General features: G+C 35.8%; 1 protein-coding gene across 7 annotated transcripts in view; it reads right to left on the bottom strand.

The window, feature by feature from the left end:
• Positions 1-12462, bottom strand: part of Nrk (Nik related kinase) — a 101160-nt gene that overhangs the window by 35905 nt on the left and 52793 nt on the right. For 5 of the 7 annotated variants that reach the window (XM_050124128.1, XM_050124123.1, XM_050124126.1 and 2 more), the window contains exons 7-14: positions 12042-12132; positions 9953-10083; positions 7831-7885; positions 7148-7222; positions 6402-6480; positions 5216-5391; positions 3431-3494; positions 1810-2968 (exon numbers count right to left, since the gene is read on the bottom strand). In XM_050124128.1, the coding sequence (XP_049980085.1) occupies positions 1810-2968; positions 3431-3494; positions 5216-5391; positions 6402-6480; positions 7148-7222; positions 7831-7885; positions 9953-10083; positions 12042-12132 (1830 nt within the window). The remainder of the gene's footprint in view (positions 1-1809; positions 2969-3430; positions 3495-5215; positions 5392-6401; positions 6481-7147; positions 7223-7830; positions 7886-9952; positions 10084-12041; positions 12133-12462) is intronic. The other 2 variants (XM_050124124.1, XM_050124130.1) reach the window with 1 other exon arrangement.

The following is a 12462-nucleotide window of genomic DNA, read 5'->3' as shown; positions in this document are numbered from 1 at the left end:
TGTATCAACCGCCATTATCTCATCCAATTACAAGGAAAATGTATGCATTTTTCTTACTAGTACAGCAAAGCACTCAGACATGTTTTTAAATTCCAATTAAATTTCATATATTACAAAGAACTGTGACTTTATCTTTAGTATGAAGGATTTTATTTCCTTTTGCTTGTTTTTAAGAAATGCATCTAAAGATATGAATGCCTATGTAGGAACCTAGGTTCATAGGATGGCAACAATTACTCACTGACTTATTTACATCTTGAAATGGCTTCTCATACATACATACACATACATACCTATGTATGTTATATATCTAAATATATATATATATATATATATAAATCCAAAACAATGATTGTAAATATGTTCTCTGCTGCTAATATTTTCAGGATCAAATCAAGTCTTGTTCACTGATGCAAATTCCATTAGCTCTCTCTAACTGGTTAAGAGAGCTCATTGAGAATTGTCATTAGCATGTTAGATGCCTTCATTTCAGACTCCTATCTCCCCGTCTGCCTGTGATTTCTATCTCTTTATATTCTGGAGGTGATGCATTCATTTCTGCTTTTGAGCCATTCTTTCTTTACTTTTTAAAGTCTTTTCTCATGTAAATATGCCAGGGAATTACCAACTGTTTAACTGATTTAGTGTGCACACACTAAACAATTACTTATCTAGACACTCAGGCAAGATTCATTTGTAATTAATACATCAGTTATTATTTAAGTGGATGTGGTTAACTGTTTAATCTTCATATAATAATTCCTTTTTTATAAATGAATACTAAAAATTATTAGAAAATAACTGTTCTCCTAATTTTTCCTGACCTAATTCACTTATCAAACCTACAAACTACTCATTATCAGATTATCATTGCCAGATAAAATTAACAAAGCCTGTCAAATTTTATCCACCTACATATAGGAGTTTTATTTGTGTATGTATTTTTGCCAACATGTATGTCTGTGTACCATGTGTGCACAGTGCACAGAACAGAAGAAGGTATCAGATCCTCTAGACCTGGAATTATTGATCATTGTTAGATGTCACGTGGTCCTGGGAACTGAACCTGAGTCCTCTGAATGAGTAAGTACTCTTATCCTTTGATTCATCTCTCTAGCCCTGACTTTTTGCTCTTATCTTAATTTAAAAGTCCAAAAGCACAAACAAATGCAATTCACACAAGTAGCACTGTCCAGCATTCTATGGCAAGAAATAACAAATAAGCAACTTCAGATTAAAAGAAAATTGCTTATTTTTATTTATATGTATGTGCCTATTTCAATTCATTTGCACCATATATGTGCAGAAGCCCATGGAAAACAAGTTACAGACAGTCAAGGGCTGCCATGTAGGATTCTGGAAACTAAACTTATGTCCTCTGCAGAACCTGCACATTCTCTTATCTTCTGAGCCATCTCTCTAGTCCCAGAAAGTTACATCTTAGAGGGATAAAAAAGGAGGCAAGTCTGGAATTTTAAATTAGAAATGTTTCAAGAGTCAAATAATTAAGTGTTTGTATGCCATCCCTTTACTGGTTAAGGGAGTAACTGGTAAATGCAAAACAAACAGCTAATAACGAAGATGCAACTCCTGTAGAGATACATTAAGCCATTACTTGTATTATTAAAGCAATTTTTCCTCTTTGGATCACAATTATCTGGAGATTTCAGAATAATTCCTTTGAAGTGCAAATTAGTAAATCTTTGGTAGAAGCACAATTCCATTGTGCGTCACAGAGGAAATACGTAAGCATTAACTAGTACATTTTCTTAATAGTTTTCACTCAGGAAAAGTATCAAAATCTCTTACATTTTCAACTTGTCTCAATTCCTCTTCATGCTGATTAAAGATGTCCTCCCATCTACGCTGGCGCCGTCTCCTGCTGGCTTCTAAATCGGAAAGATCAAACTCCTCAATTCTCCATAAGGACTTTGCCCTGAACCTCTTGGGTGACAGTCTTTTTGCCAGTGCTTGCTTTAGACTAGAAACTTTTGACTTTTTCTTCCGTGTCTGTTCTGGTTGAGTGTAAAACTCATTTGATGACAAATTCTCCATCAAGATTTGCAGTGGACCAAGTGGTTTTGAGATATAAGCATTTGGTGCTCGAAGCAAGTCCCTTGATAGTCCCTCTATCAGTGCTTGAACTGCGCCAACAGCCTGTGAGGCCTCCAGAGCCCAGGCCTGTGCTGGAGGTGACTCTTCATTTTGTTCCCCTACTGGAATTAGCAGCTGTGTATCCAAGTGAAGAGGCAAGAGCACATGATGGTTCTGTGACAATAAAGGCAGGAACACCTGGGCATGTACTTGGAGTACCTCAGGTTCCTTATCCTCAATTTCAGCTTGTGGGGGCTCGACAGCCTGTTCTCGCACCTCTGGCTGCTCAGGTGCCCTGTTCTGGTCCAGATGCTCTTCTGGAACCTGATTCTGCCTCTGTTGTTGATCAGCACCCTGGCCCTGCCCTTGCTGTTCGGATGCCCTATCTTGCCCCTGAAATTCTTCTGGCACCTGGTCCAAATCTTTAGCCTCTCCTGTTTCTAAGGGCTCAGACTGGGCCTGCTGTTCATTAGTTATGGGAGCCTGTACCGCTAGAGGACTAGGTTCTTTATCCTGAGTAGGCAGTGGCATGAGCACCCGGGCTGCGCTCTTTAGTCGGGGAGGTGCTTGAATCTGCTTGAATAGAGGTGTAGATATCTTAGCATTAACCTGAGCCTGTAGTGGCATTAACACCTGAGCTGCCCCATGTAGGCACTGTGGTGCCTGCGCCTGCTTCTGTAAGGGTGGATTGTCCTGAGCATGTAGAGGCATGAGCCCTCCGGCTGCCCCATGCAGTTGCTGAAGGGCTTGGAGTTGTGGCTCTTCTTGATCCGGTAACCACCTTGGCTGAGAGGGTTCTCCGTGCAGGACTCTAAGTGGTCTGCATCTGCTGCTAGTTGGCATTTTCAGAAGTTCATGAGTGTAAGAAGGTCCTCTAAAATAAAAATGCAGATGACTGTCATTTACAGAGAGTGTTCAGAAGAACTAGGTCATGCATGAGAATTGATTTAGTTTTTAAAAGATACACCCCCCCAAAGATAACAAAGAATTCTGGACTAATTCTTACAATGTCTGAAATAGTCTGCAGGTAATATATATATATATATATATATATATATATATATATTACATATATATAGCTAATGGATTAAATCCTTAGTGTAGGTTGGTATTCTACATGATCATTCTATTGATGTATAAAGTCGTTTTGGAATAGTAACACAAATTCTCAATATTTTCACAAAACAGCTCATAGAGCAGAAGTATGCTGTGTTTTTGCTTGTTTGTTTTATACCAGAAAGGATTAAGTTGTCTTGAGCAGAAAGCAATAGCATCAAATCTATTTTCTTAGGTAACATGCTGCTATCTGATTACATATTTAGTTTTCCCAACACACCTGAATCTCTCTGTGGTGCACTGCTCCTTAGTATCTGCTTCTCTCTCGAAGACCAGGGGTATGCCTTAAAATGCAAAAGAGAACAGGAAATGATACATAACCAGTGTGTGACTCTACTTAGTTGCCTACCAGATTCTAAGGCTCACGATGTAGAGTGCATTCAAACCAAAAAGAATACAACAAATAAGACAGCCCTTCAAACATACTTGGCTCTTGGTACCAATTCTCAAAGTATACTTTTGAAACACAGTAGAGATATTTCAGACATTGGTTTTTCTAGACATAAAGAAGGAACAATTTTGGCAATATGATTGCTGCAGTTCTAAAGAGGTAAAGGAAAAATGGAATAAAGGGGATGGGAGGAACAAGAACAACTTTCTGGTGTAGGTTTGACCTGTAGGGCCATGAATATATGAACACTGCTCCGAGTCTGCTCCAAAAGAGGCTTAATTATGTATGTGTATGATCCCAAGCCTATAGTGGCATAGACACGTTGGCTGCCCCTGAAGTTGTTGAAGTGCTTTTCAGTCAGGTAACCACCTTGACTGAGGGGAGTTCTTCATGCAGGGCTCTCAGCCAGCCTTGCTTGTTTTATACTTAACACATTCAGCTTCATTCCTGTCAGCTGCGCTGTTACTACCAAAATGTAGAATCTTACAAATGGAAGAGTTTTCTTTAAGTTCCCTGTGTTAAATCGCTTAGGACAGCTCTAATTACATTTCTAGAGTAATCTCCAAATAAATGGGACTTTCCTGTAAGTAACATTTCTTTGAAATCTTATAACTCTAGATTTCATCAAATTATGGCTGATGTTCCAGCAGCAGTTTGAGAACCGCTGACCTGTATGATGCTGGACCCAATAACTTCAGTATCAGAGGAGCATAAAGAACCCTGTAGCTCCCCATCTGGAAAAAGGACACATAATTTTGTAGATGGGACAAGCAATACTGCAGTAACTCCCACTGTTGATTAGATCTTAGCATGCTTTCTACCCTTCTCAAGTTCCCTGTTTTCCACTCCATAGTTACTCTGGACACTGTCTATAGCCCCTAATTCTAGAAAATATAAATTTGGAGATTTCTGAGTATTTTCTTCTACACTCACTAAAATCATGTCACCTTTTGGCATCAATAGGTACAAGATTACCTTTGGGTACATAAATTATCTTCTTTAATTTTATCTGATATTTTGTGATTTGAACATAAAATTAACTTCACATGATATATACAAATTATTTCACAACTAATTCATTAAATTTGTAATTATGAGCACATTTATTTCCCAAGAGTTGATTTAATTTCTTTAGTTTGCAGTTTACTTAAAATAGTATAGCCATAATACAATATTCTATTTGAATTTGAGGCTTAAGCCTTGTAAATATGAATACTTAATATGTATGATAGGAAAACTTAATAACTTCATAGATAAATGCTCACAAAAGAGGTAATCATATGAACTAGTGCCACGCAACATTGAAAAACCTAAATGTCAAGTGGCTCTGGGTTTTTCACTTTCAGACTAAGTTTTTATGTGTGTGTGTGTGTGAGTGCAGGTGAGTGTGGGTGCAGACAGAGCACGGGTGTGTCAGATCTACTTGAGGTGAAGTTGAAGTTGGTTATACGCAACCTGACATGGATTCTGGGAACTGACCTCAACACCTTTTGCCTGCTGAACCACCTCTCTAGGTCCCAATAACTAAATTCTTAAACAAATATGAAACTAAAGTCAACCAAAAAATGTAAGATCCTCTCTTATCTGAATGATACAAAACTTTGCCATCTCTACCTTTATTCTGTCTCTTTTTAATGATCCCAGTAAGATGCTTTGTCAAGGACTCCACAACGTGCCGTTCATTTTTAATATTCTCAACGAATGGGTGATGAAGCATATTTTCAGATGTAGGACGAAATAGGAAATTTTTGATCATGCACTTTTCCATGAAATTGTGGAACTTACGGGACCTGAAATAAATGAAGCATACAGAGAAAAGACATTGTCACCTGCTGCACTGTTCCTATCCTACTACTGTGCTACTTTCAAGGCCAAATATTCTGAAAGGCATGTTAGATTTCTATCTGTCTTTCAGTTAGCAAATATTCCATGTCTTAACAATATACGTTCTACAATGAGGTCATTTAAACTTCAGAAACAGGAGTCGAGTAAACAGACTTTTCTACTCAATAGAAATTTCAATGAATTTGGCAGCATGTACATGGTAAAGGTCATGTAATAAGATGGCAATTAAAAGATTAATGTGGCATATGTTGTCAGGGAGTGTAGACTGGTCATATGATTTTAACATTCATTCTCTGGAGGTGAATGTTTTCCGTACTATATACAATTCTAGTCACAGAAGCTTCACTATGATTTCAAAACAAGGTATTGATAAATAGGACAAACTAAGCTTGTAAAATAGCACATGAAAAGAGATACAGTCCAAAAGCTTACATATACGGAAAGAATTAAGTTCAGAAAAAAATGCCAGCAAAGAAATAACAATTGCAACCTCTTAGTAATCTTGTGCAAGAGTTTTAACTGGATTAACCAGCTTCATAGAATAGAATTCTCATGGTTGCCTGGTCTATAGCAATGCAGAAAGAGTTCTTCAAGTCTATGGATGTTTAATTTAATGGGCCAACCAATAGGGCTGTATATCAGAATTATTCACTGAATGTCTAGGCACCATGAAAAAATATTGCTTATGAGTGCCACTGCTTCACCTCATTGATATAGAAGCAGATGAAAATGTCTATTAATGAAAAGACTATAATATTCTCACCATATATTATTATAGAGGATACTACATATTTCTAGGTAACCATTTATATCCTGCTGAAAACTGGCTATTTAGACATCCAAGTTAAGATACAGGAAATGTTGTCCAACAAAAATGTTGAAGCAAGAATGAACAAATTAATGAAAACTTTGTTATAAAATACTAAATCAATATATTTAAAAAATTCATGTTTACCATCCACTGGATTTGACTGTGGGAGCAGATTCCCGTAGAATAACGAAAAGGGCTTCCAGGGGCTGAAGGTTCCACAGAGCTGTTAAGGGAAACAGACGAATTTAGAAAGTAAGAAAAGGGTAACTGCAGAGCCTACTGCTCATTCCAAAGTCTCAGTGTTCATCCACATATCCTGTTAAATAGACTAAGAGATAAGCAGATACAAATAAATGTATAACAACTTAAAGTAAAATTTGTTTTAATAAAAACATTACTTTAAGTCAATATCTCCATTACCGGTCTAACAAATCAATTAGAAATGGCTAATAGAAAAATGGTCAACAATATTAAAATATTTTACACAATATCCAGGAGAATGCAAAAATAGGGAAATATATGGCTCAGATGAAATTAAACTGGCCTGGTACTCAGGAGGAATTTTTGTCCACATTCTGCTTTGCAACAAGCAGAAGATCCACACTGTCACAAAAAAGGTAGAGGCTCAGAAGCACATCTCTTCAACTTGTGATCTACGGTGTTACGGGTTTAAATGCTACTATAAATCTTCCAGCCTCAGTGAAAAAAGCCCCCACATTGCTCAAGTCCCCACCTATACTCGAAGAACTAGAGAAGCTCCTGCTTTCCAAGAAGTTCTGTTTTCTATTGTTAAAGCACCCTCTCCCTGCTAAGTTTCTCCTTTTTTTTTTTTCTCTGTTTCTCTGGGAGAGCCTGATGTAAAAAAGATCAAAGGATGATAATTTTCTTACCTAAATCTTGGAAGACACCATCTGATAATTGTGGTTTTGGAAAACTATTTCCTCTGAGATGATAATTATCATAACCTAGAAGATTGCTTCAGTTAAATTGATGAGTATCGTTTTCATGCAGAGTAAATACTCCAGGCAATAAAGGATAGTAGTGAAAGAGAAATTTTTGATAGGGAGGCTATCCAGAGTTGCTTGTGATTAAAGCAATTTTCATTAATTATCTAGGCAACGGTCTATCTGCTTGTGAGTTCAGAATCTCCTGGCCCTCACTCATCTTTCTAAAGAAGCTTGCCATTTACAACCCCTATAACAAAACTTTTCTGCCCTCCTATGAGTTTGCTCTTCAGTCCTTTTCACTACTTAGAAATCTCAAAATAAAACTAATGCCAACTATCACATTCTGAATTTGAAGAGATGTACAGAGAAGTAGATATTAAAAGATAAGACATAAGAAACATAAAATTATAAGAAATATATCATATATTTACATATGGTGATTTTTAACCATGGTGTTTGGTCATTATTGAAAACAACCATTTATGGTTTGGTACATGATGTCACATGTATAGCCAATCAAAGCTTACTGTTCCAAGTGTTAGCATCATTTTTTAGAGATACAGGTTTGTACAATACACTTCCACAATTTTTAAAATAGATTAACTATATCAAACATTTGTACTTACGAGGAGCTCCTTCAGCCATTTCAATAGCAGTGATTCCCACAGACCACACATCACTCTAAAAATGATAGCAAGAAATCTACTATTAAAATGGGAAATTACTATTAAGAATCTCCAAAACATTTAGGCAGGGATGTTTTTTAATAGTACCCACTTCATAGGATTCTTATGCATGCATATGTATATGTATATGAGTATATGTACATATATTTAATAAACATAGCTATATTTAATAATTTATGAGTTAAACATTAACACACAAATTATTTTACATATAAACTATATTTTCTAATATATCTTATATAAATTATTGAATACATATTTCATTAGCTCCTGAGATAAAACCAACTGAACCTACAAAACATTATGAAGCACTTATAAATTATCTTCACCATTATCAGCTGTATTTGGTTTGTCAAAGTATAAAAAGGGGGCTGGTGAGATGGTTCAGTGGGTAAAGACATTAGCTTCCAAACCTGCCGACCTGAGTTCACTCATCAGAATCCATATGTTGAAAGGAAAGAATTGACTTCTACAAGTTTTCCTTTGAGCTCCACCCATGTGCTTTTACATGCACACAGCATGCAGGTGCATGAGCATAGATATCATACTTAAATAAAATGTGTATCTAGGAAAGAATAAAAGGCACCATACTGGTTGACTCTTAAAATAGTATACTCTAGTTTTGGAGCCTCAGTTTATAGATGCCTTAACTTTGCTTTTTAAGAGACTTAAGGTTTCTTTCAATTATTTTCAGATTAAATAATAAAAACAAGTTAAAGTACTTGAAAGACTGTAAAATTTAGACAGATATAAGTTACCATGTCTTGCAGTAAATGGGTTAAAAAAAAACTTTGTTTCCGTAGTCTTCATAGCTCTCACTGTAGTGCGGAAAATGCAATAGGCTCTCAGTAAATAATTACTTTACAGAACAAGCAAAGGACATTGGAGGAAATGGCAAAGAGATAAAATGTAAATTGACTGATTTCACGTATTGAGTCCGAAGTACTACAGAGAAAGATCACAGTAAATTGTTTGTAGATTTATGATGTGGTAAGTGAGTGAGGTTTTCTAGTTTTTAGCAACTGGGGAGCTTTGTGCCTTTCCATACTGAATTTTTGGAATATATATTTGTATACATATATTTATATGTGCATTTCAAATTGAAATTTTAGTTTAAATTTTAATATTTACCACAAATTGTTAAATTTTCTATTCCACTGATTTTCTGTGGTTTTGGAGATGAGCCGAATGCCAAAGATTTTCTCCAGTATAGTAAGCAATTAAATTATTATTTTTAACTTTTACTTATAAGAATTAATTATTTGTCTTATACTTATTCTATATGTGTGAAGCTGGTGATTAGGCATAGGGCCTTATGAATGTTAGACCTACTGGCCAGCATCATCAACTCTACTCGTCAGTCTTAATTTTGAAACAAAGCTAAACGTAAACTTATTTTGTAGCTCAAGCAGGCCTAATATTCCTGCCTTTGCCGCCCAAGTAGTTGAGATTACAGTCTTGAGGCCCCAGTCCTGGCTTCATTTTATTGAGTTTAGAAATTCCTCTGCTCTTGGAAATTGAATCTCCAAATGAAGCCATCTAATATATTTTTATAAAGAAGTTGCCAACAACTTGAGCTAGATATTCCCTCCTGAATCTGAAAAAGTGCCAATGTTCGACTTTGCCTTCATTATTAGACAATATTATTCTTATGCATACTATGAAACCACATATAGGAAACAGAGACTACGATTCCTGATTAGAGGATTAAAGGAAGAACTACTTTGTATTCTTTTCTCATTAAAATAGACATAGTTGGATCTAGAGAGATGGTTCAGTAGTTAAGAGCACTTGTTGCTTAATCACAAAGAGCAGGATTCAGACCCCAGCACTCAGTCACCTGGCACTCAAGATCACGTGGCTAACAACCAATTGTAACTCCAGCTACAGGGTATTCCATGCTGTTATCTGTCCTCCATGGACACTTGCACACAAATGTGTATATACACTCATACAGACACATACATCCACATTTAAAAATCAATCTTCACAAATAAGATAAATGTAGTCAACATTTTTTTTTTCAAATTTGAATTCTCCCTGTCTGAAGTAGTGTACTCACTCTGTAATCATAGGAGCGTCTTGGGTCCTCATCACAATCAATCACCTCAGGGGCCATCCAGTATGGTGTACCAATGAAGCTGTTTCTTCTTCCATTTGTTCTGCTCACTTGGGCACTCACGCCAAAATCCACTACATATGTCAAAATAATTAATCAGGAACACAAATCTCAGTAAGTTATTGCTTTAACTTGGAAAGGCAATACAAAAGCCACAATGGATAACAAATTTTCTTTCTGGCCCAGAAAACTTTACCATGAAATCTTCTCCAGGAATACTGGGAAATGAGTTTTAGCTGCTATTTATGTTGGAATGAGACCCAACAGTGCTGTTATAAATTTAATGTAGGTTTGGATAAATGTTTATCATGAATATTAAAAATAAAGTTCCACTGATTACTAAATGTGGCATGTGGCATATGGATCCGCCACCAAGCTAGAGGATGAATAGCACTAGGAGCCACATCTTAGTAATGTATGTGCTGGTAACAGTTAGGAAGTCTCATGCATGATATCGGAAACTCCAACCCACTGATAAGGAAAAATGAGCTTCCTGATAGAAGCTAAGTAAGTATCCAGATCTTTTGAATCAGGTACAAACACTATCCAGACTATCTATATCTTAGTTTTGTGCTATAAAGTCCAGTTTCTCATTCATCTGTGGGATACAGTGTAAGAAAATATTTAGTATGGTATCCTGAGAAACAGACAGAAAAGAGCTGAAGTAGACTTGGGTTACTAATTCCAAAAACAATAAGACAGGGATGAAATATGAAGTAGATTTTCAAATTTATAATAGTTTCTGGGAATCTGGAATATGGTGAACAAAATAACTGAAAAGCAGCTTGAATAATTTAGTAGAATCAAAGAAAAATGAAATGAAGTTAATATTTTAAGGCAGTCTTTCAGAGAGCATCTAACAAGAGGAAGGACTATTCCAAATATTTTTGAGGACCATTGGTCTCATTATCTAAAGTTTAAAAAAGTATTTCTTTACACAATAGCTCAACATTCCCACTCTCCAATAGCCAACTTAAAGGCCAAGAAAGACCTATGAAGGACATAAACCGATATACCCCGTATATGAAGGGAAAGCAAGTGTGGAAAATCTAGAAGAAATAATGGTAAATACAAGATTTAAAAAGGCAAAGAGAAAATTATGATAAAATGGAAAATGGAAAACTCAACAACGAAGCTGGGTGTGGTGGTGCACACTTTTAATCCCAGCACTCAGAAGACTGAGGCAGGAGTATCTTTGAGTTCAAGGCTAACCTAGCCAAGAGTGAGCTCCAGGACAGTCAGAGCTACACAGAGAGGCTCTGTCTCAAAACAACAGCAGCAACAACAACAAAAAACAAACATCAACAATGAAATAATTTGTATTTTCCTAGTGATACAAGGTACAGATTATGGAGATTATTATCATTTTACAGTATCTTTCTTGGTGCCGCTTCTATAGCTGTCATATTCATGTACTTTGCTTAAGAGATAATATGATCTGTGCAGTTTATGTTGCTAGTTTTGTAGCTTATGCATATAAGGCATCGTGCATTGTCTCAAAACTACTATTATTTCAATAACACACAATTGGTTTCTCATTTGTTCCACAAATATTCAATAAATATTCTTAATGACCAAAATCTCTACTCTGGTTCTGTTTATTTAGCAAGAAAATGGGAAATGCAGAATTTGGTTTCTTTATTGCTACAACATCACTTCTGATCAATATAATTTCAAAGAATAAATACAAATAAGAAATTTATGTCTAAGCAATTGAAAGCTATTTCATAGTCTTTAAATATGGGCAGGAATATTTTGAAATGGTTAATACTTGCCATAATTCAATCGCTGAAATAAGTACGAGAGCTATCTCTAACATAAAGTACTAAATGACCAAAAAAACACAAGTCTATTATATTTAAAGTTAGTTTATTTGCAGTTTCAAAGAACTCATTAGGCACGCCCCTTTTACTTTCATGTCAGTTCCATGCCAAAGTGTCAAGCAAACCCAAATACTACATTGGCACTGCTATGATCAAAGGCATTCTTCTTCACATCCTTCCTCACCTAACCCTTGCAAGGATGAACTTACCTAATTTGACTTCGGCGTTATGAGTCAGCAGCACATTTTGGCCTTTGATGTCCCGGTGAATTACTCGGTGTGCATGAAGGTGAGCTAAGCCCTGTACATACATACACATTTTAAAAGTCGAGTAAATATATAGATACATATTATTTTTTTCAGTTTTGTAGGATTGCTTTTAAGTTTTTTGGGTAAAAAAATCTTTTGTTAAGAAAAATGGTCCACATTTGGTTTTTCAAACAAAATTCTTTCTTTAGGTTGGAATGACTACAACCAGTTCCCAGAAATACTGCTTTTGGCTATAAGGAAAGGAAAATAAATCAGAATACTCATGAAAGAAAAAGAACACTAAAAAGTAATATTTATATAGATTGGGAAACTTTATCCTCCTTTATAGCCTCCATATTTCTGACTAGCCATGACAGTAAGG

The sequence above is a fragment of the Alexandromys fortis genome, unplaced genomic scaffold, assembly GCF_014885135.2.
Source record: "Alexandromys fortis isolate MF-2015 unplaced genomic scaffold, M_Fortis_MF-2015_v1.1 scaffold_205, whole genome shotgun sequence".
NCBI lineage: Eukaryota > Metazoa > Chordata > Mammalia > Rodentia > Cricetidae > Alexandromys > Alexandromys fortis.
This window is presented reverse-complemented; position numbering and strand designations above follow the sequence as displayed.